This window comes from Hippoglossus hippoglossus, chromosome 8, assembly GCF_009819705.1.
Source record: "Hippoglossus hippoglossus isolate fHipHip1 chromosome 8, fHipHip1.pri, whole genome shotgun sequence".
Taxonomy (NCBI): Eukaryota; Metazoa; Chordata; class Actinopteri; order Pleuronectiformes; family Pleuronectidae; genus Hippoglossus; species Hippoglossus hippoglossus.
The window spans coordinates 19,105,286-19,130,714 of NC_047158.1; the positions used below are offsets into that span (position 1 = coordinate 19,105,286).

The window sequence follows — 25,429 nt, forward strand, 5'->3', positions numbered from 1 at the left end:
GATGAAACATGAAAACTTTTTTAAAAAAGGAGCCAGCAGCCGCGGTGCTGCTCCAACTGATAACAGTGACAAATTAAAAAACCCATGAGCCCACTGACTGAGCACGAGTGCGTTTCCAAAGTGAAGCTGTTTTAATACGTGCGGTAATTGCTTCAAATGGAGTCGGCCATCTACCGCCGCGGAATCTTTTCAGTCGGGCGCAATTAGCGATCGTTCAGACGTCCGTGGGAAAAACAATTAGCCTGTGAAAGCTGCTCTGATAGTCAGTGGGGGGGAACCTGCTTAACATGTGGCGCTCGATTGGACTGTGACAATCCAGGGAAGTCTTTATTACTTTATTTTATTACTTTACTTGACAGGGACGGTGCAGATTAATAACAATTCTGCAAATATGCCAGAGTTAGCCACAGAGGAACTTTCATATTGAGTCCCCATCTCTTATTTAAAACAGACTAAAGCAGAGAGAAGGATAACATTTTTAAATACATGTCTATAAATATAAGTGTGTGGGAATCTGTGGAGTTTATGATGTAAATCATTGTAATTTACTAAAGTTAATTCAACCTCCCTGACAGATTTATTCACTGACATTTAACTGTTTGGTACAGTATAGTTATTTTACTGAAATAATAAAAATTATATACATGAATAATACATTGTTGTATACATTAATAAGACATATTATTATATCCATTCACACATATATATTTAAGAGTCAAAATGTTATTCACATCACGACAGAAAACTAAAAAAAGTGATTTTACATTTACATGTTTTTATGTGTTGTTTACCAAATCATATCTTGGCTCTTTTATTGTGTATCATAGTTATTGTTGTTATGTTTGTATCTTGTTGTATCTTCTAATTGCCTTTAACCAAATTGCCTTCTGGATTAATAAAGTTGTATATGATTGACACAGAGCTCACTGGTTCAGTATCAGACCTTTTGAGGAAGTTGGTTCAAACACATTTTACTTTACCTCGTCCCTAATAGGACGGCCATTTTGTTTCCCTGGTCAAATTTAGCATTGATGCAGTCGAACCCTGAAACCAAACTGCTGCAGCCACCGTTTGTTCTGCGGTGGCAACGTGCACTTTTTGTTTTTCAATTGTCAAAGAGCGTTAAAAGTTAAAGTGAGAAAAAAGACTCCACGGTCACGTTTAAAGACACTCACTATTGTGCTCCACACACACACACACACAAACACACAAACACACAAACACATTCACACCCCTGGGTCTATAACACAGTGCTCTGTAGCTGAATCACTCTTCACTGTCACAGCAGGTTAGTTTACATTACGAGGCACCCCACGGATGATTCTAGGGGCCTGTAACCAAGTGAGGAGCACACAGATACAACCCTGCTGTTTTCAAACACTGATGCTGTATAATTGTGTGTAGCGCTGCTTGTTGCCACCCGAGCAGCCTACACAAACAGAAAAAAAAAAACACACATCACTGCTCGCACATTGCCAAACACAGACACACACACACACACACACACACAGCCGCTGGTCTCCTACCTACAGTTGTGCCTAGAGGGAGATAATTGATGCCACTCGGGTGTGACTCACCCCTTAAATTCTCAGGGGTGGTAATTTGGAGAGGTTACAGTGGGTGGGCGTTGTACGGGTATGGGTGCATGTGTGTGTGTGTGTGTGTGTGTGTGTGTGTGTGTGTGTGTGTGTGTGTGTGTGTGTGTGTGTGTGTGTGTGTGTGTGTGTGTGTGTGTGTTTGCGTGCGGTCCTCCAGGGCAGGGAGCGTGAATTTCAAAATAAGCACATGAGTGAAGCAGCAGGAGGACGTACGAGAGTTTGCGACCACGCAAGGGCTGTTTTTCTCTTTGTCCCTCTTTGATTACAAATGGAAAAAACTGCAAATGAGAAAAACAACAACAGAAATCCATTATCGCCTTATGACCAAATGATCTGATCATCCGCCCACTTAGGGAACGTTACTCACTGTGCTTATGTGTTTAGTTTTTTTACACTTTGCAGGATTAAGTAGGATTTCCGCACTCACTTACATGTCGGCGACAATGAGCAGCTTCTCCAAACTGTGGGATTCTTATGTAAATGAAGCTGAAGTTCAGAGTTATTGTTATAAAGCTGCTGCCTCTGAATGGGATGTTTGAGCCAGAATGTGAAATAAAGCTTTTGTGGGTAAGAGGAGAAACGAGAGAGAGAGAGATGCTTAGATATAGTGTGTGTGTGTGTGTGTGTGTGTGTGTGTGTGTGTGTGTGTGTGTGTGTGTGTGTGTGTGTGTGTGTGTGTGTGTGTGTGTGTGTGTGTGTGTGTGTGTGTGTGTGTGTGTGTGTGTCCGTTCTCTGTTAGTTTATCTGTCTCTTTATCTCTCCCCGCTTCTCTTTGTCTTGTGGCGTTATGAAATGACAGACCCAACACTTGAAGTCTCACTTTATCAGTAATCCACTGCAACACACACACTCACACACACACAAATACACACACACACACACACACACAGATAGTAGGCTAAATGGGCACTGTAGTGGCACAAGTGGTGGCATGCATCTTCTCAGAGGGGATCTGATACACCAGTCTCTCTGACACATAAACATCCGTGCACTGATACATGCGCACACACACACACACAGACACACACACGCGGAGCGGACATGCTGATATGTTTTAGCTGCCAGATAGTGCACCCTTGTAGGCTTGGTACAGAGCCTGGATCTGTCTCCCGCCCTGCCTTACTCCGATTAGAGCTGACAGCTGCCAAATAATGTCCCTTGGCATGGCCGAGTGCCTGCCATGCCAGGGCCTGTGTGTGTTTATTCATAGTCTCATTGTGTGCGTTTGCATGTGTGTAACCGCACATCGGAGGAGTTTCACTTAAAAAATTTGGAACAAAATGGTGTCTCGGTACTTGATATCAAGTTTTGAGGTCACAGGGAACGTTTGAGGTTATTCAGACGGTTCAGTTAAAGTCAGTGTTGATAGTAGGGTCACATGTTTAGGTCGGTCTCTGGCAGCGCGGCACATACAACACGGCAGCAGCCTCGGACTCTGTGGGTCAAACGCTTCTCTCTCGTATTCTGTGAGCCAACAAAAAGCTGCAGTGGATTTATTCTCTGCTGCGTCACAACACTCTTCTGTTCACATTTCACTCTCAGGTCGACTGAGGAGCTTTTTATCCAAACGCGGTTTTCTCCAGGTGAATTAAGAAAATCAGACCCGGTTTCATCTAAACGAAATATAATTCCAGAAGCAACTAAATGAGCAAACTGTTCATATCCACAAAGACGGTGCAGACGATCATGTTACTTCATGCTAAGAACACAAGCTATCACATGAAAGGCCCAGACTCGGATACCATCCTTCAAACTGGTCCTTTATTCATGTGATTTGGAATTTGTTTGTCCCTGAAAATGCTCTGAATAACAAAAATAGACACCAATCCTTCATAATCCAATTTATATGATAAACTGTATAACAAAGAAAAGCAACAAAAATGTACTTGAGAGAAGCAAAAGTCTGTAAATATACACAATTTTGTCATATTTTTCTAGCTGATAAACACACAATTGATTCTCAAATTAGTCGACTGATTATTTTATCTGTTTATTCAACAAATCGCTTTAATCTCTCAATTATATGTATCATGATACGTGGAAGGAGCAATAAACAGGCAACTGAATAGAAAAATTAATTAATTAATTAATTAAAGCCAGCATGTTGGAAGAAGCATAAACCAGTCGCTGGCAGGATCTCAGTGCTAAAGCTGTGGAGCTGCCGCGGATGATGTCACAGAAAAAATACCATATGTCAACCTCTGAGTCACCGCCTGCACTCATTATTTTGGGCTGTCTTTATTTTAGAAACAACGAAACACACACACACACATACAGATTAATTCTCCTCAAGGGATTTGTTCTCAAACAGTCATCAGTGTGACGCACACATAACCCATGCATGAATACACCTACACACAGACACACACACACACACACATACTCGTCTGCTAAGTATCTATCACCCGGTGGAGCCTTGGACGTTATTGATTTCATAAAAGTTCTCAGTATGCTCTTATCTCACCGTCATCCATCACCACACCCAGATGGACAGAAAGGTATCGACCTATTTTTATTAGATATCATTGACTGTCAAAACAGCTGGAGCACCTCTGGGTGCAGGGGAAGTCGTTGGAGCTCCTCGTCAAACGGAATAGAATACAGTAGATCTCATGCTGCTGTGAATTACTCAAGCTTTATGTAACCGAGTGTGCGGAGGTTTTTAACTTTTGTCTCGCATCCGTGTGCTGAAACGTCTTTTATTATGATGTTGGAGTTTTCATGACTCATGGCAGGAGTGTTCCCATTTTAACTTGGACTGGAATTAACTTTACTTCAGAGATATTTCGGATCCTCTTAAAGTATAAGTGTACACATTATTACTATGTTAACACAGATATTCCAATATTAACCAGATTAAGACACATTTAGAAATGTGGAGTATTCCAGCTTTATATAGACATGTAAACGTTTTCATCACATTATGATGACCTGTTGGAGACTTTGCAGCATTTTGCAAATTGGAAACACGTCAGTTACCGACTGCTTGGGGACGAACGACCGAGGTTGTAAACAAGACGTCTGGATCTAAGAAGACGTCACATTTTTGAGATGTGCCTCAAATGTTGCTGCAAGGTGTTTAGTGAGGTGACAGAAGAAAACAGACGTAGTAGCTCAGATGTACAAGGAGACTCCGATGAAGGACAACAAACTGTGGCTGAGAACATTCAGCATCGTTTTCTCTCTGCTTCATTTAGCTCAGATCCTGCACTCGAGTCTTAAAATGTTATTTAAAACCCTGTAAATTAATGTTTTTTTTTACTAATTTGATGCATTTCAGCTCCTCTTTTGTGATGAGTTAATTGCTCCTGTGATGATGATGACGAAAATCCAATTCATCCGTCAGCATATGCAGTGCAACAAATTGACGCGATGCAATGAATGCAACAGAAAGCAACACACACACACACACACACACACACACTCAGAAAAAGGCTTAGCAACGCAGCGCAGCAGAAGTGGGAGCCAGGTGTCAACCTGTGTTTAGCTCACATATACTCACACATGCACAGATAATCCCTTCATGCTGCATTCAGCTCAAAGTTCAGCCTCGTACACAGACACACACATCAAACCTGCGCGCAATATGTAGAGTGTCACAGCGTTTACTTACACACACACACACACACACACACACACACACACTCACACAGAGAGAGTGCAAGGACACACTCGCAGTTTAATATCAGAATGTATAAGCAACTCTGTCATTCAATTCCTCATTTGTCATGAAATCAAACGCACACATGCACACGCACGCACACACACACACACACACACACACACACACACACACACACACACACACACACACACACACACACACACACACACACACACACACACACACACACACACGAGGAGCCTGAGGTCGGCTTTTCCCTTCACGTGAGTGAGTGCATATACCTACAGGATGGATCACATCAATGACTCTAATCTATCAGCCTGTCTGGCTTGACTGCTTCTAATTCCATCCACACACACACTCCTCCCTCTCTTTCCTCCTCTTCCTCCTCTTCCTCCTCTTCCTCCTTCCCATTCTCCTCCTCCACCTGTATCTTCTTCCTCATCATCTTTTTCGTACGTCCGATTTTCCTCGGAGGTTTTGAATCAGTCCGTCCCACTTGTGTCATTTTACTTCTGACCTCAGTCTGCATTCATCCTCTTTTTATAACCTACACTACTTGGTTGACTTTCTCTCCCACCTGTTAAGGTTTCATTACTACACACACACATACATACACTATTCCAGTGGCTACAACATAAATATATGAATACAGTAAATATTCACTTCATATGATATTATCTTGTATATTTGTACCTTGCTATTTGTCCTCCTTTGTCTCCTTTTGTACTCAGGGTTAGTGTACTTGGTGTACTTCTTTGGATTGTATTTACGACAATGATTCATGTTTATCCTTGTGTTCTCGAATCAAAGAAAATAATTCACATTTAAACGTTCAGTCATTTCCAGCGCACTCGCACAATGGTCGCCTACTGAGCGGAGAGAGCGACAGATTAATGGAGTGATGGTTTGAAGAATTAACTTGCCCACTTGTCTATTTTTATTTAAATGCCAATTACTCAATTTCTTTCACCAGTTAATCTGAACTCCTACATTTTCCGAGCTTTCCATTTGACTCAAAGTCACTCCCTCTTTCCGCTGTTTCTTTCTTCTCTTTGTACTCTGACGACTATCTCCCCCAATCCCTCCATTTCTCTTTCTCCCCCCCAACTTCATGTCCATCCCTCTTTCCTCATCTCCCTCTCTCTCTCTCTTTTTTTGGTCTAATGGTCTCTCCTTATCTCCGCTGCCTCCTGACTGCCTCTCCCTCTCTCCCCCCCCTCTCTTTCTCTCTCGCCCTCTGTTACGTGTGCTGTTTAGCTGCGCTTAGCTTCACCTGTCAGCTTGGATCAGGGCTGTGGAGCAGCAACATGACAAACTGCCCTCTGATTCACTTACACGCACACAGACACACACATATAAGCGCACACACACACTTGTAGCATCTTCTCCTCCCGCCTTCACCACCCCACCCCTCTTTCATCCCGCTATCCCCTCTCTCTGGCTTATTGCTTTGTGTCCATGCACACTTGCAGTTACCTGCAGGCCTGTCTTAATACCAACACTTTTAAATGAATGTACTGTTTCCTTCGTGCCAACTTTTGTGCCTTAAGATGTGAACACAGACGACAGAATAAAACACGTGTCCCTGGACTGATTGTAGACGATGTAAATGATCCGGTGGCTCCAGAGGGAACATGAGGAAAATCGATTGTTGAATAGTAAATCATCTTAATTGATATATTACTAATTCTTCATGGCTGTGAAAGAAAAAGTCTCAATTATGATACAAAGATTTTAAAGTTGTTGCATCGGGACACTGGTTTCCGAGGTATTAATTAAATGGGCACTCCACTGAATAAAAATAGGTGCATCATGGGTTATATCACGAGATTAGAAGCGGACTCTCCCTCTGGGTGCGTGTGCAGCACATTTCACTGCAACAAGGTTTTTTTTTGGTATAATCACTGTATTTCCTCTGATAAAAGTTGGATTATTTTCTCAGCTAAACGCCAGGACTCCACGGACTGAAGCATCTTCTGGTCCTGCAACGATAACAATAAAAACCTCGTTAAAACTAATGGATTCAGTCAACAGCAACGCGGGAGCGCTTTTATTTTGAAACGGCAAATATTTAAGTTTGTGAGATATTCGACAGAGAGAGATTATTTTCGCAGAGGAAACAGGCGAGACCCTGGAGACTCTCCAGAAGAGCAGCGAGGCTCACAACCTGAAAACAGCTCACACATCCACCGTAGCCCGGGGGGGGGGGGGGGGAGAGGTCACCTAACTAAATGTAAGTGCAACGTTACAATCGCCACCACAAAGAAACGTGGCTTCGTCTACTGCTGCCTTTCTCTGCTATTGGCTGATATTTGAATCTTACGGAGGTGAAGAAGGTATGAGAAGCAGAAAGGTCCCGTTAATATACCACATCTTCAAATTCAGTTTAACAGTCAGCTGCACAGTAGTATTTAAAAACTGAGTACTTCAAAACGGGTCTTTGCACCATGAAGAACTGTGCACTGTGGAAAACTCTCTGCAAGCTGCTATTATTTTTCCACTCAATCACTGCAAAACATGCAAAATCCCTCAGAGCGACCTTCCTGCGGTTTACATTGCCGTCTGCATTAAATATACATACATTTATTAATGTTGAAAGAAGTATTTAATCTATTGAAGAGATTTATATTGAACCAATATTGCTTTTCTTGCTATGAAACGACCACGATGCTTGTGTGTGCTGTATGTTATTGATACCCCACCCCCCCACCCCCCCTCTCTAATGAAATCAGGTTGGGCCGACATGTAGGGAGAGAGTGCGTATTGATTGGTTGCCTTTGAAAGGTTCCTATAGCGCTCAGAGAAAAGAAGGGGCCATAAATCCACTTAATGACTGGAGATAGGAGCATGAGCTGAGCCGGTGGGATGCTCATCACTTCGAGATGGATGGAAGGCAGAGTACAGACACACTTACAGACGGGATGTAAACAACAGAAAGTAGTTAAATTATATGCAGAGTGCCGATGCGCTTGTGTAAATGAATACTTATGGACATACAGATGAGGTGCATGCACAGACAACCTGTGGTCTCCTGACACATGAAACAGAGGCATAGGAAGAAAATGCAAAGCCCAGGATTTACTGCCCGTCTGTTTTCACTCACTAATTGACTGACTGATAGAGCAGAAGCTGCGAATACCAGACCCTATATACACATCTCATTAAAGCTATAGTATTGTATTTGGTAAAAGACAACGTGCAACAGTTGACTAATGTCCTGCAGGGGGGGTGCCGACTGGCTCTGTACCTGCCAGGTCAATGTCAGGGTGAAGGAAACACAAGCAACATCTTCAGGCAGATGAGGAATGTCATTCTGTTCAAGAGAAATGGACAAGCAATATTTTCTTGTAACCTAGTTTGAAGGGAACGTGATGAAAAATGCAAATCTCAGGCATCGTTACAGCAGGAAACGACTGCGCTGGAAGGACAAATGTGCTCGGATCAACTTAACGCTCTTCGACGGAGTTTGGGGCCCGATAAGCAGCTTTCACCAGATCCCATTCTGACAGACACAAGTTTTGTCGTGACAGAGCTAACAACCGAGAGGCTGAAGCCTCATTTAGGAGGAGGATATATGTGAAGGAGCCTTGTTGCTGCTGCCGAGCTGAGAGAATTCAGAGAGACAAAGGAAAATAGTTCCAAAGTGTCAGTTTGTCTCCAAGGACGGTGGCAGAGAAGATTAATGATCGGGCACAAAGAAAATTCAAGTTTTTCTTCATGACCTCTGATGGAACAGGAGACATAACAACTACTATTTTAACGTGTGATATATATGATCACTAATTTACTACGGGCCTCCAAGAATTTTATAAAAAAATAGTCGCAATGAAGTCGTAATAATGAAGTTGTCCACTGTCGGAGTCCATTTTGGATCATTTCACACATTAAAACACACACAGAATAGGCTGCAGTCAGTTATCTGCCTATGAGCACTCTGCTTACTTATTAGCATGAGGTCTTTGGACTGCCACAGCGTGTAATGACCAACCCTGCCTGATATGCCAACTCTGTGTGTGTGTGTGTGTGTGTGTGTGTGTGTGTGTGTGTGTGTGTGTGTGTGTGTGTGTGTGTGTACATATGCATGCTGGGCTCCATGTGATATCTTCCTCCTCTCACTTCACCGTGGCACATTGAGTTATGCTGCCCGCCCCGTCCCTGCCCTGCTCGCGTTCTGGGCCTTTTTTAAAGTGCGTAACTATCGTCCCCGCTCGCTCACAGCAGCAGGTGTGTTATGTGAGTGGAGTGCAAGTGCAACACTTCAGTTGTGTGGTGTCACGAGCGAATGCGGGATGCTGGATGCTCCTTTCTCTTTAGAGGTGTTGGAGGGCTGTAGACAGGAGAGCGAGTGGAGGGATGAGACGTGTCAGTGAGCAGGAAGAGAGACAGTTGTATTCTTACTGTAGCCAAAGGAGCATTTTCAGTTTTGTGGGATGTCAGCGCTCTGCAATAAAAACGTACAGATGCAAAATAACAAACTGTAACGATAGCGGCTGGAACAGAATGAGAAGTAATGAAGGGATTATCACATGCCAAGCTTAACTGAATATATTTTAGCTCCTGACCTTATAGTGTATATAAAGATAGACGACACGAAAGCTATAGCCAAAGTGTCTTGATCGCCCCCTGGTGGCTGGCTGTCCTAAATCCTGCCTCCTTCATGTTAGTGGAAAGGACATGGATCACACCAAGAAGTCACAACAAATATATCCTCCGATTTTTGTTGTGCTCATCATCATCTTTATTGACAGTCCAGAGTTAGCTTCAGTTTGGATTGTGTGGTCACTTGAGATCTGATCCCTCGAACCACATGTGGGATGTTTGCAGTGAGATCGCAAATGAGTCCTCGGCCACGTCGACAAACCTCCTACTCAACTACAGTTTCAGTTTTAGCTACGGTTTTAGTTTTCTCATAATTTCCCAAAAATCGATTTATTTTATGGCAGCCCGCCACAATATCAACATTGATTGCCTCATATTGATTTTTCTATTTTTATACATTTATTTCAGATGGGTAAAATCTTACTTTATTGTAGAGCTGTTATTGAATCCCCCCCCCCCCTAACACAAACACCCACAGTGACAACAGACCCGTCTTTTATCATCAGAACAAAGTATTTGGTTTTTGCAAAGAGTGAAGTCAAGCCATGAATTTAAAAAAGGACCTAGGAAGAAGTTAAATAATTTCTTAAAAATGAATACACATGCAAAATGTACGTAGGCCTACATGCATCTTATTTCCTTCCTGAGCTCTTATCTTAAAAGCTTGTTATCATGTCATTCCCTCTCTTTCTTTCCCAGTTTTCATCACACTTCCATATAATAGTGCTTATCCTTTTAAGGGTGGTGGTCATGAAACCAATTGGGCAAGAGACAGGGAACGGCCTAGGACACTTTGCTAGTCCATCACAGGACTTATTCTGTGGGAGGAAGCCAGAGAACCCAGAGAAACACATGAAAATGCAAAAGGAACTGGAATTCAAACCAATTACCTTCACCACTGTGCCACCCTCCATCACTCTTCACATAAATATCTATAAATAAGCCACAATTTCATTAGATTGTTCAGCATCCAGTGTGTATTCCATATTAAACTCATGTCGCCACATACGGTCGGTGAGTAAAGTGGCTATTTCAGCGTTAACGGTTGTGAACGGTGCAAAAACACTGAACATCTGGTTTCTCCACTTGCGCCTTCCTACCACATTTATGTATGCAGCACATACAGCGGTCCTCCCCTCCCTTAAGATTTATCGCACTCATTTGTACAAAAGTGTGGAGGAGAGGAACCATGTGGCTGGAATGTAAATGTCCCGTATACATTTCACACTGATCAACACAGCAAGCGGAGGGGGGAGAGGAAACTGACTGAGGAATAGACGAGGTACAATAGAAGTGGGGAGAGGAGAAAAGAAGGTTATGAGCGAGGAAACGAGAGGAGAGAAGAAGAAATAGGATTTATTCAGTGTAGAAAATTGTAATGGATTCTGTTAAGTTCCACAGTGGTGCAGAGGTTTCATCAAGTTCTTGTTGGTGAATGTTTATTTCATATATTTTCTTATATTTTAGTTTAATCTCATGCAAATAAATAGTCGACCCTGCATTTGGACGACACGTCTTCAGTTCTGGTTTCTTACAGGTTTGATTGGTCTCCTGCCTCATTTCCCTTGATCTCTTTTTATATCTGCAAGCTTATCTCACATTTTCATTCCCATCCATTTCTTGCTCTCTGTTTCCCCTCCTCTCTGTTTCTGTTTTTCCCCAAACTGTCTCGCTCTCACACTCTCTTCTCCTGTGCCGCGTTATGTAACCACGGTTCTGCGCCTTCGTGCTCCACTTTCTCGTAGGGGGGTGCGAGGGAGCCTGTGTGGTTAAACAACGCAGATGAACACTGGGAAACAGGGGCCGGGGTTATTGGTTGTAAGGACTAATGGTAACCGGTGTGTTTTTTTTATTCCATCGCTGAGGACAGAGGGAGGGAGGGCAAAGATGAGCAGAGCAGATGAAGTGACCTTGTTTCCTGGAGCGGTAGCTGAACTCTAAAGTGCTTGTTTCACATCAGCCTCTGTAAAAAACCTGAGCGGCTCTTCTGCAGTCATCATACTCCACTTTATATTCTTCAGTGTGTTTACTGCGGCCAAGTTTCCCATAATCACAACCGAGAATGTTTTTTAAAAACCCCAGTAACTGCAGAATGATTTCGCCTGTTTACGAACACAAACAGCAGTTGGAACAGCAGCAGTGGTATTTAAGGCACTTTCAAGACACTTAACACCTGATTGCCACTAATTGCTTCAGAAATCCTGCTCCTGCTCAGAGTCTAATTCCAGATCCTCCCTGAGAATCATCACATTTTGTGTGTTTTACCTCAGTATCACAGTAACTCAGTGATAGCTGCCTGGATACACTGTGGACAGGAGCTGCTGACCACTTACATGGCAAAAAAATTCAATTAGCCAAAGTGTTTCGCTTGAAGTTAACGGCAGAATCCATAGAAACATAAACATTTCCTGCATAAAACCCACAAAGTGTGATGGAAACTTTACTTCAACCCATACAGATTATTACTGAAATGCAGCCAAGCAACCGAACACGACAATCTGCTTCGTATTTGCTGCAGCGTGCACAGTGTACACGGATGAGCGTTTGTTTTTAGGTATTTTAATAAAGACGGACTAAAAAGCTTATTTGTTTTAAAAACGAGAACATGTTCGCGTGGACCGAGGCTGAAAAAAACATTTCCGACTCTACTTGCCAACTCTTTTCAAACGGCTTAATACTCTGCAGCCCGAGTATGTTCCAGACGTGCTCTTTGAAGATTATGTTTCATGTACAGCCCTTCAGTCCTCCGGTGTTGGCCTTTCGAATGTTTTCAGGCGAGGATTTGCAGAAGACGCAGCTTGTAATATCTACGATGGCGACCCTCAGAGCAGCCTGCCAGCGAGCCGGAGGGCGACGGAGAGGGTGGTCTCCCTAATCGGCAGGGTCATCACTTTACTTAGCTGCACACATCTGGATTTAACCATTTCATACCGGCACTCAGACGAGGATATCTGCTAAAAAACACAAGGCCGGTGACTTGGAGCCACAGGGTGTGTCGACATTTGTGGCCGTATGAAAATATTGCTGGATCACAGCTCTGCAGGTTAATAACGAAAAGAACGGGGGAGGAGAAAGGAAGCAGGGGGGGGGGGGGGGGGGGGGGGGTGTTTGACGCTGATGGATGAGGGAGATGGATTGAGAGACTAATGCCTGGAGAGAGGGAGGAATGGATGTGTAAGGTGAGCTGTATTTTGACCATCAGGGCTGTCGTGTAGCGATGAGGAATCTATGTTCCCTCTGTCATTTTCCATCCACTCCGTGTTATTTCACACTCCGGCTCAAGGGCAAGACATCAAACTCTCTTTTTACTCTCTCTGGTTCTTCTCTTGCTCCCTTGCTCATCTATTCTTTCCTTCTTCCTCTCTTCCTCGCAGTGACAGGGTTCCCTCGGCCAGCGTCAGTGTTGCGTCACCCTGACATTGAAACGCTGATACAACATCAGTATAATTAGAACACACATATCGACTGCCTCATGCTGCCAAGTGTGAGTGTGCGTATGTTTGAGTGTGCGTGCGTGTGTGTCTGTGTGTGTGTTTCACATACAAACTAAAGCCGGTTTTCAGCATATGCGACTTCCAGTCATTTAAATGTTAAATCTGATCCAATCCTTTCATTCACAAAAGGACATCCCTGTTTTTTTGTCTTTAAAACACTCTTGAGTGACTCATTATTATTCTGTTTTATTTGGTGTTATTCCAGAATTGCTGGAACGATAACACAACAAAAAGTGCATCATTCACTTGAGTAGTAGACAAACAATAATTGCGGCCAGTGCTTCACACAACATTGGCAACATTGACACAGCAGAAAAATCATTCAAATATAAATTGGAACGAGTTGACAGAGAATTAGAAAAACTGGGTGAGTCTCCAGTGATAATTAGAGGCTTTTCTAAGTACTTAGAAGTCGCAGGTAGGAAAACGTTATTGAATTTAAATTGGGCAGAGCAGCGACATTACAACTCCTCCAGCACAGCAGCTCTCGTGTACTATGATAGTGTCATCATGCGTTTGTAACTGCAGGGCTGAAGCCTGATTGATTTTCATTATAGCTCAAACGCAGTATTATTAATCCTGAGTACAAAGAGCAAACACAATCCTGCTCAGTACACAGATAGTAGAGATACACGCTGCTGCTGCTGCCTCTGTGAAGCACACGGGTTGTTGTCTTAGTCTCTTCGTATCGTAAAACACTTAAAACAGTTACAAGAGTCTGGTGTCATGAGGCAACATAATGAAATACAAATATATTTTGTGGTGAGGTTAAGGTTAAGGGATAAGGGTTTTGGTTAGTGGGTCCACAATGAATGGAAGTCAATGCAGAGTCCTCATATAGGATAGCTGCAGTACGAGTGAGGGAGTGATGGAGAGAGAGACGGGGGACACGGTGGACAGGCATATTTTATCCAGCATAAACAAAAACAAATTATTTTTAAGGCACAGGGAAAGAGCGGGTTTGTTTCTGTGTGTGCATGAGAGAAAGTAGGAGAGAGAGAGAGAGGCCGAGCGCGTGTTAATCAGATACATGTTTGTTATTTTGCCAAAGCATCAATTCCCTGAAAACATCTTGTTCTCTTCCAGTCTGTTCTGAAGCGACGGCCGCCTTTTAGAAAAGTGTAAAAACGTCTATTTTGAGACCGCGAATGTGAAAATTGCGAGCACGGCTCTGTGCTGCTGCTAATGCCGTTAATGCTGGTTTGTTGAATAGGCTGTTTGTGATTCTCAGTGTGTGTGTGTGTGTGTGTGTGTGTGTGTGTGTGTGTGTGTGTGTGTGTGTGTGTGTGTGTGTGTGTGTGTGTGTGTGTGTGGAAGGGTTGGGAGGGGGGAGGTTAATGGGAGTCGAGCAGAAGACAAAATCATACCGTGGTTTTATCGACTATGGGCCTTGTTCCCTCCCCAGAGTCCCGTCTCATCAATTATACGACATGTTACACCACCAACATACAGAATAAACCCCCACTCAGCTGCCGGGGAACAGCAACAACACACTGTGGGAAGAAAAAACTCTCTTTTGTGTCACAGAATTATCATTGAACGGAGCAGGAATCTTGAATGTACGCTTTACAAAGAAGGAAAAATACAAACCAAGGATAGAAACTGGGCTGATGGTATGATAACTTTTAAAGGGTTATAATGAGAAGAGTAGAAATATGGGAGGAACCTTGTAACTGTTGGAGAAGAACCAACTAGAAAAACGTGCACATTTTCTCATTTCCTGCTTGTCTGTCTGTATGAGAGGAAGATAAATAACACAGGTTTTTTGGGCCTCAACAGTGAAAAAGTGCTGCAGAGATTGTTCCCAACGCAGGAACTGCCCAGTGCAGCCTGTCGCAACAAGTTTGAGTGTGTAACCGAGTTCATAGATGAAAGAGAGAGAGAGTCTGTGTGTTGGTGAGGAAACGATTGAAAAGAGGGTGACGATAAAGACCAGCCCCAGAAGAACGTGACCATTGTTTTTAGGATAAATGCAGCGACGCTTTGGTAGCTAGTTCAGCCGCCAACTGGAGCTGCACTGCTCCAATCATGTGACCTGTCTCACTCTCCACAATCCTCCGTCTATTTTCAGCGTCTCTTCCACCCCAGCATCCACCTGTAGGCTCCGACGGGGGGGTAAAGATATTTCCTACAACTTCCTATACTATCAATGGAATGATACGGTATCTGGTCGGAGCCTTGACGCCAAACTAACTATGTTCTGCTGCTCTATAAACATTTAAACTCAAGTTTTCTGACCCAAATGTTGCAAAAAACACATCAAGTAACATGTAAAATGTACTTTGTGACAATCGTGTGATATCAGACGGCTACATCGACGTGTCTCTCGGCTTTGGCGGCATTCTTCACGATACATGTTCTTGTAGCATGCTGATGAATGTGGGGAAATCAGTGGCACTGAGTGGGAGAAAGAGCCACGAGACAGGAAAAGGAACGAGAGGAGCACGAGCCTTCGAATGTAAAATGAACAGTAAGGGATGAAAGTCAAGAGTGCCATCCCCCTCCTCTTCATCAACACTCATCCTCCCCTTTTCGTTTCATCTCTGTTCCACAACACGGAACATGCACGAGGGTTTGGGCAAAACAAGCTAGCAGGTAATTATTTTTTGGACGATAGGGAAAAGGGATAGGGGATAGATTGGGAGGAAAATCCTTCTTCTTCTTGTTTAATCTGCGTGTGAAGTATAAGCTCTCTCTCTCAGATATGATGCTGTGTAGAGATAAGAGCCGAGAGGCACAGCCATGACGGGCAAATGTAGGCGGGGAAGAGAGGGGCAAAGACGACAGGAGAGAGAAACTGGGGAAAACATACGCAGCACGACATATTGGTTTCTGGTTTTGAAAGCTAGAATAAAAAAGGGAGGAAAAGACTGAACTTTGTGCCATCAGTAATATAATGATTTAACTGTATAGACAGATTTTTTAATTTGGCCCACGTCAACTAACATGGAGGAGGCAGGATTGCAATAACAATGGTAAAATGCATGAATGAATACATTAATTTCATGAGACTAGCTTTTTGGATACTCAACATTCTTCAGGTATCAGCTGTTTTACCTGCGGGTGATATATTTCAGTTTCCTTCCCTCCACAGAGTGAAAGATATTAAAAAGCTGAGAAGGAACCAGCGGGTCGAAGGGCAGATAGCAAAGAAATTAAGAGCTGGGTAATAGATGGGAAAGGTGACATGGTGATGAATAAAAATGAGACGGCTGGACAGAAAGACGGACAGACAGGAGACGAGCAGAGAGAGAGAAGACCAGCTACAGTGCACAGACAGCGGTGATGCTTGTTACTCTGCGCGCTCCAGCAAACAGTTACATGTAAGCACTTGATTTTCTGTCAGGGCGACTTGGAGCCTGCGTCACTCTACACTGGGACAAGACCATTACCGCGATCACTGGAGTGAAAATGGAGTCCACGGTGGACGGCGTGTACCCAAACTCCATGTACAGTAGATGCTACACACACAAGCGCACACAACCAAAGTTTACACACTCTTTACACACAGAGAGCCACAAAGCAACACTGACACAATTGTCCCAGGAGACGGCAAAGCTTTGATTGACTGGCGATGCATTTCAACAATGGTTCCGCCCACAAGCCTCCCACAGAGCCTCCACATGACAGAGTCAGAAGAGACACAGATGCTGGTTCACAGCCCACATTGATATTGACGGCTGTGTGTGTGTGTGTGTGTGTGTGTGTGTGTGGGGGGGGGGGGGTTATCAGATTATTAGACAAACTTTTATGCAAGTTTGTTGTGGAACTCGACCCTGAGTCCAGCCTCCTGCTGAGGGGATGATTTATTTATTTTTCAATCAAAGGCTTGAAAGGTAATTCGAATAGAACCCTTGATTGAATGAGTAAATATTAATACGAAGCAAAGATTGGAAATAAGAAATGATGATGGTGGTGAAGAGGAGCCGCGACTTCTGGGAATTTTTTTCCCCTCCTTGGTTTGGTATGAAAATAAATTGCAGGAGCCGAGACACGGAAACTGCGAGTTTGAGCCTCGCTGTTGTATTTTCATTTAAATTTCTTTGAAATAACCGCAGAGAAAGAGAAGATGTGAGGAAGGTTAAAAGAATATATTGTGCTTTTGTTGAAGAAAGCTAATAATAGAGAGACGGAGGACATAATCATTTTTGCTTTGAGGAGTAACAATGACTCTTTGCTTGAAGTTTCTCTTTTCAGGATTTCAACTCGTGAAGCAAATATTGTAAACTCTGAAAACCCTCATGAGCTAAATTCAATACAATATTGACCTTAAAATATCAAAGCAAACAGGAGATGGATGACATCTTCCATCTTCTTTCCTCTCACAATGAGCCATCAGGCTATTATGCATAAATTACATTTAAAATACGTATGATAAACTACATACATTGTGCAGAAATATTGGTATTTATTACCATTGTTACTATTATGATGTGTGAAATAAAAAACTATGATTTTATATATTTTTCCAACAAATGTTCACTGTTTTATTAATGTGCACAAAGTGTCTACAGGGATCATTCAAACACTGAATACATATTTATGATATCAGGCCGTTTTGATTTAATTTTGACCATCTGTCATACTTTTCAGCCTGAGTTTTGGCAGATGCTGTGTCGTCGCGCAATGGAGGTGAATAAAGAGGAGAGGAAAACAACAGGATGTAAGAAAGGAGGAAATAAGGAGGAAATAGAAAAAACAGCGCACAGCGGGAGCGTGAGGAGAAGAAGAGTATGGAGATCAGCTGACGTGGAGCCGCTGCAGCAACAGATGAGCTGAGGAACTCAAACGCTCTGCAGCAATCTGTCTCTCTGAGCTGTGCTGCACTGAGGTGTGGTGCGGAGTTACAATCACAACAACTGGTACCGCCGCCTCTGTGGGACACGCATGTGAAAAGACACGCCTGCAGGACATATTGGGATCCTTTAAACAAGTATATTAGATGTAAAAATACACCAATCTTGCATAAGTATTTGTACTAGTACTAGCGTGTTCAGGTTCAGACGCAAACAACAGAAAGCCTGTGGGGTTCGGGTCAGGTTTGGTAAGTTGGTTAGAAGCACTCTAACGGATTGGCTGTGGCTCACTCTTCCTCGTTCCGTGTGCCGAAGTGTCCTTGGGCAAGAAACTGATGATGAGGCTCCAAGTGCACGAGATGCCAGCGTTCGTATCCTCGATATTTCAGCTTCAAGCCTGGAAAGCGTGTGGAGGTGGAGATGAGTCGTCCGTCTTTCAGTTTGTGTTACAGGATGTCAAATGTTGATTATGTGTGAGGTCATCCTGAGTCAGTCACAGTTCACACGAGAAGCTGTGAAACTGATCAGATTGGCATTGTTTAGCTCGGTGGAGACTAACCCAGGATAAAACACATCCTGACCTGACACCATCCCACAGTGTGCTGCTGCTCCTCCGAGTTGTTTACTTCAAAAACTTTTTTAAATCCTTAATTTGGATGTGTGCGCGATCCAAAAAGTCAATTGCGTGGAAGAAAACTCTCAAGCCTGTTAGCTGGCCGAAATCCAACACCCTGCTTAGTAACCGCAGTGTGTGTGTGTGTGTGTGTGTGTGTGTGTGTGTGTGTGTGTGTGTGTGTGTGTGTGTGTGTGTGTGTGTGTGAGTGTGTGTGTGTGAAAATGTTTTAAATCCCTTTTAAAATCCAAAGTGCCAAAGATCACAGAAAGTTTTTAACAACTCAAATGTGAGAGATGGCACAAAAATAAGGCCCAGGTTTAAAAAAAAAACACTCACAATTATCACTCTAAGCCTGAAATATGCACGGAGACTAACGAACGGCACGACGAGCAACACTGGAGGAATTATAATTACGTGGCGGTTTGAGTTAACGCTGCACTTCGGGAGTCTATTTTCTCGTCCCGCTGCAGCATCAAAGAGTTTATTTTGGGTTCAGATGGAGGAAGTTGAATTAACAGGGCAAATGAGACTCTTGTTGGAGCTCCTGCTGAAGCGAGGGTGAGAGAAGCAACGGCTCGAACAATAGAGGTGAAATCAGCGCTGACGCCCGGAGACACATTTTACATTAGTGATGAGTTTCTTTGTGAAGTGCAAAGTCAATTTGAGGAATAGTTTGATGTTTTGTTTTGGGGGTTATTTGCTTGATTTTTTTATTTGATCGTTTTAATCAGCAGGTCTTGATATTTTCTGTTCTAGATGAAAAAAGAAAATTATTGAAGTTATGACATGGCAGAAACACACACACACACACACACACACACACACACACACACACACACACACACACACGCCTTTATTCTGACTACAAAGCTCCCAACGCAATGTTCATCTGGCCGCCGCTGTAACCGCCCCGCTGCGTGCACATGTTTATCTCTTGGCTCTAAACACACCTGTCAAGGGCGATGATGAAAAGCGCCGCCGCGGTTGAACAATAGCGGAAAGAGGGGAGCGCTGTTGATGAAACACAATACAGTGGAGGAATAGAACGGCCGATGGAAACGGTTGTTTAGATCCCTGGTGGGTCATTCAATCGTTTGTGCCCTTGAGCACATGGCCCTTCAGAGGAATAACTTATGATAAGTGGTGCAATGCTGTTAAGGGGAATGAGAGGGACGTGTGTGTGTGTGTGTGTGTGTGTGTGTGCGTGTGTGTGTGTGTGTGTGTGTGTGTGTGTGTGTGTGTGTGTGTGTGTGTGTGTGTGTGTGTGTGTGTGTGTGTGTGTGTGGGTATCAGATGAAATAGATTTAGGCATGAAGCGGTCGCTCGTTGCACCAAACCCAAAACAAAAGCACTTGATCGGCCAAATGTCTCATCATGATCTGTGTGATGTAACAAACCGTTGTGTTTATAAAGGTCACAGAGGAAGATAACAAACAGAATATTATCATTGATAATCCCTCATATGAGTTGAATAGCTTTAACTTCCACATCTTACGGTTGAGTGAACTTTTGTTTGCCCCCAAATGATGAGCTGCATGTTGCATATTAAATAATATGTGTTATTTACTTGGGTGGCTAAGGGTAGGGAAGGGGAAGTTATACTACCATAGACAATGTGAATATGTTCATAAAAGCAATTCTCTTCTCCGCTCACAAACAATAACATGCAACACTGATCACAAGCAACTTGGATTTGACGAGGCTGGCCAATGATTTCACATATTTTACCCACAACTTACCAATCCTACCTTTAATTTGACATGAAAACCTTCTTACCCTAACTCTACGGCACAGTGTAAAGTACTAGCCTGCAGTAAATATTGGCGAAGGCTTATCCACTGTCCTTGATTATTTAATTGTGCTTGTAGAAAACGTTGCCTGATTATTTATACTCTGCTCACTTGATGCTCACTCTTCTAACCCTGGAATTAATTCATGCCTGGCATTTCAATAATTTGTGTTTTTGGGCTGTTTCATTGTCTTTTAAAGTGCTTAATGCATCAGTAGCTGTGTTTGCAGTAATGCTCTACAACTGTATTCTGCAGAGGTTTATGTGCAGAATATTTATTGACCAACACCTTAATTACTCCGGTTCTGTTTATCACCGCTGCAGCGTGCACGGTTGTTTCACAGCGGGGGCGTCTCGGATCACGCTGGTGCGGCACTGAGATTTAGCGACGTTCACTTCTATACACTTTGCAAAGTCACTGATGCAAAATGTCAGCTTTTAACCGCTGTGCTGTGACGTGCTCCTCTCTGCCTCCTCTTCCTCTCTCCTCCTCCGTCTAAACCTCCACTGAAGCTGCAGTCAACGACGACGACATGAGCCGAGCTCTCGCTCAAATTTAAAAACTTGATTCGTCACATCTATTCCCCCACGGCTGGATCGTGTTTCAAAGGATATAATTCATTTTTAATTTTGCTTTGCAGCGGTTTCCACAGACACAGACTGAAAGCACAACACAAACAGTTACTTGGGAGATGAGCAGCAGTGTGACGGAGGGGGCGTGTGCATGCTCATGTGTGCATGTGCTGCTATGTATCATTGTGCCGCTGCCTGTTGTGATTGCCTGACCCGAGGTTTCAGCGCATTACCACCTTAGCTGCTTTCTGCTTGGATTTATTTGTCGAGTGCACACACACAGACACACACACACACATACGACTGCACGTAGACTCACAATTCATTTTACCGCTCTCAGCCGGGTGAATGTGTCCCGTTGTCAAATGTATGCAGGTTGAGAATGGATTTAAAAAAACGCGATGTCCTTAAATCGATGTGACACACTGTTTCACCTCCTCATCCACAGAGACACAAAGTGGACACACAATACGCAGCTATAGGAAGACATTCCAGATCTCAGCCAAGCCCCAGCAGTCCCCTTAAATTCAATCATCCATACACTCATTTCAGAATGTAGGACAAGATGGTGAATATCCCTTGAGTTTGAAGGTCTTCTGCACAATTTAAGTTACCAACTACCAGTGGATGTTAGGGACATGAGCACCTTAGCGTCATTGAGTGTTTCAGGCTTTTAATCAAAGGTACAGGCCGAACTTGAGGGTGTGCTGAGGCTAAAAGTAAATCTGACTGGCTACTGGCTTGTATGGCAGCACTATGAAAACCATGTGGCGGCTCAGTAGATCAGACGTCATTACCTCTATGTCTTTTTAGTCTAAACACTGTTCCATTTTAGGACATTTGACAAGATGGAGAATGTTCCTTATATGTTCTACCGCACTGACTAATCCAGATGTTAGGGACATGTCTTCAGTTGTGCACCTTAGCATCATCAGGTGTGTCGGCCTTTTATAGATATCAATCCCCTAATTGTTTTCATCAAGATCCACAAATGATTCCTTTGGAAATCTATGAAAATGTCCAAATACAATCTTTAATCTAAGAATCCTGGGTCTGTCCCCTGATCCAGATCCAATCCAAAATAAAAGAGGTCGTCTCCTGACCGAGGTTCGTGGAAATCTGTAGTTTTTGTGTAACCATTGCGACAAACAAACCAACGGACCCGGGGCTGACACACAACTTACTTGTCAGAGGTATTTATCATATTTTGGGGTCGTTTCAGACATTTCAGACAATTAAATAAACACACAATAGACTTGTTCAGACGATCATTATCCACGCAGCGTGATCACAGAGCCGACCAGCCTTCCACGGCTCTCGGTGGACGATTCAGCAGGATTGTAACAGCCCTTCACTCGGCGCCACCTCCTACTCTCTTGTATAACTTTCTCCCTTCATCATCGTCGTTGTATCTCTCGCCTCGTAATGCTTCAGCTGTGCTCTCGTCACATGACCACAGCGGTTAGCTCCCGTGCTGTGGTCTTTGTTTCCTCTCTCACGCAGCCACATCGTGAAACTGTGGGGTTTTCTTTTTTTCTAGGTCTCGACCTTATTATGTAAAGTGCCTTGAGGTAATGTTTGTTATGATTTAGTGGTACACAAATACAATTGTATTGAATTATTGTCACTGCCGTGTTACTGTGCAAACAAAGGAACGTCTCCAAAGCAAACGTTGGATTCAAGTATTTCAATTCACACATTTATTTGATTCAGGGAATAAAATGTCCCAAAAGCAGACAGCTCTCATTGTGCTATGGTTGACTCATGTCCACGGCTATCCTCCTCCTCCTCTTCGTCTTCCTCCTCCTCCTCCTCCTCCTCCTTCCCTGGAAGCGTGAGAGGAGATCCAGCAATGATAGGATTTTAAAGGAGACACCATTTCCGGACTCTTAACACCCAATGATCTGGTCACCCCCCCCTCACTCACACACACCCCCCTGTTCTCTGCACTAGAATTAGCCGTTGGACGCGCTCCAGCGAGATCCACTCGATATCCCACCCTACCAAAAAACCACCCTCTGCCTCCTCATCGTTCACTGGAGGCCGCACATTGCCAAAGTCAGAGTTGTGTCACAGCAGCAATCAATCACCCATCAATGTGAAACAGGCTCCACCAATACAGAGAAAAACACAGCACAACACCGCTGTAGCTCCATTCCCCCGTCACAGACTCTCCTCCCTTACTATCACCTGACATCCACCCATTTGAATCTCCATCCTCCCTCCTGACCTCCATCCGCTCCTCCTCGCTCCTTCTCCTCCTCCTCTCTGTCCCTCCTTCCCTCGTGGTTTCAAACAGACATCACAGCCATTATCACCTCACTGTGATTCAGACACTTGATTCATTATCCAGCCGGTGACCCTCTGGCACATATGCAGACAAGCGCACAAGAGTTCTTGCACACACACACACACACACACACACACACACACACACACACACACACACACACACACACAGAAACACTAACGTGATGTGCACCTGACAAAGCAGACTTCATTTCGTACAGTGCGTACAGTCACTGGGACGGACATGAAGCCTGATGCTTTATGATGAGAGTAATTTAATAAAGTAAGTGGTGAATTACTTTAGATGAGTAATCGAGTTGTTAAGTAACTTGTCCTCCCCTCATCTTCATCATTCAGTAGCTGGTCAGCAGAGTAAAGCTTGAAATCACCTCCATACGTTTGTTTTCAAATGAGCTCATTGAACCGTAGACAACGAGGACTCGTCTTCCTTCTTTTCCAAAATAGACGAGTATTTCTATCCATTCATCTGTTTTCCTAGAGCTCCACTGTGAACAGGGCGATGTCATGTGTCGCCGTACTGCATTGTGGTTCCCTTGTGTCGTGTTGCTCGCGCTACATAAGTTCAGCAGAGCTCAATTGTTTCACGCGGCAACGGAGGCACCAACCAATCAAATCACGTTAATGCGCAAGAGGAGGCAGAGACGGCCGGTGAAGCTGGTTTGTGTTCATCTGGTTGTGGATGTTGTTTTAGCCGTACTTCACCACCGTCAAGTGTTAATGCACACGTGTGAGTCCGATACCACTTTACTATCTGTAGACATGAGGGACATGAAGCTGGAATCAGCAGCCAATTAGCTGATTTTAGGATTATGACTGGAAACAGGGAAACAGCAATGAAAAAAAAAATGAATGGGAAAAATGAAACGTTGCTGTGCTACGTGCAGGAAACCGTCCACAAACATACAAGCACATCTTATAAAACTTTACATTTTGGATTTTTTTTTGTTTAAATTTAGTTTTAGTTACGTAAACAATACAGTACAACTACAGTAATCCTGCTTCCAGTCTTTATGCAAAGCTAAACTATGACAATGACACCCATTATCTTCCAATTAAGGATCCCCCCCCCCCCCAAACCCAAGATCAATATCAGTATCAATATCCTCCACCGCTCTCAGTTCCTACCTGGAGTTGGTCATGTCCGTCTGTCCTCCTTGACTTTTCTCCAGCCCCAGCTTGGTGAAAATCCCGACCAACACCATGATGGCCACCACTCCACAGATAATATACACGATCATGTGGGTCCGATCCCGGTCTGGTTCCTCGTGGACCTCTGTGACGGGTGCCGCCGGTTTCCCGGTGTTAGCCCACACAGGCGTGTCGTAGTTGGAACAGGACGTCTGGTCCAAACTGTGAATTTTGAACTGGCAGCAGAAGCGGTAGAAGCAGGAGCCGCAGCAGAACAGGTAGATGCCCGCGTTACAGTTGAAGGGAGGGTCCCACTGGCCCATGACATCATAGTAACCCCAGCATCTTTTGCCGTCGCTCGGAGCCGTTTGGTCCTCGGTTTCTGGTGTGGGTGTTGCCAGGGCGACCTCTGACAACAAAGAGGACTCAGTCTGGTTGTTGGCGGGGACCTGGGCCATAGCCTGACCAGACGGCCGAGAGCCCAGTCCACCCAGTGAGGTCAAACCCAGCAGAACGGCCAGCAACGCGCTTCTCAAGAGTGGATGCATGGAGGTGGCCATCTTGAACTTACACTTCCAGTGTCTCGCGGCTCAGAGCTGATGTGTAATTGTTAATTAGAGGCCCAAATTAAAGTTCCTAGGTTAGAGAAAACAACAAAGAAGTAGAAAGTTAAATACGCCCGGAGCTTCAAATTATATTCATTTAATCAATCTGTTAGAAAACACTGAAGATAACACTGAGGTCAAATAGAGGGAGTTTAGTCTATATTCATGCCTGGAAGAGAAATAAAACAGCCTTTAATTAGTGCTGTGGGAGTTGTTAATGCACAGTTACAGAAAACTGTCGTCCAAGGGCAGAGAAACAAGTGAGTGAAAGAAATCAATCTCTCATCTCAACA

At 43.8% G+C, this 25,429-nt stretch overlaps 1 protein-coding gene across 2 annotated transcripts in view; it reads right to left on the bottom strand.

Moving 5' to 3' along the window:
* Positions 1-25,429, bottom strand: part of LOC117766396 (protein shisa-8) — a 71,883-nt gene that overhangs the window by 43,889 nt on the left and 2,565 nt on the right. For both annotated transcript variants that reach the window (XM_034593389.1, XM_034593390.1), the window contains exon 3: positions 24,529-25,167. In XM_034593389.1, the coding sequence (XP_034449280.1) occupies positions 24,529-25,091 (563 nt within the window). In that variant the 5' untranslated portion in view covers positions 25,092-25,167. The remainder of the gene's footprint in view (positions 1-24,528; positions 25,168-25,429) is intronic.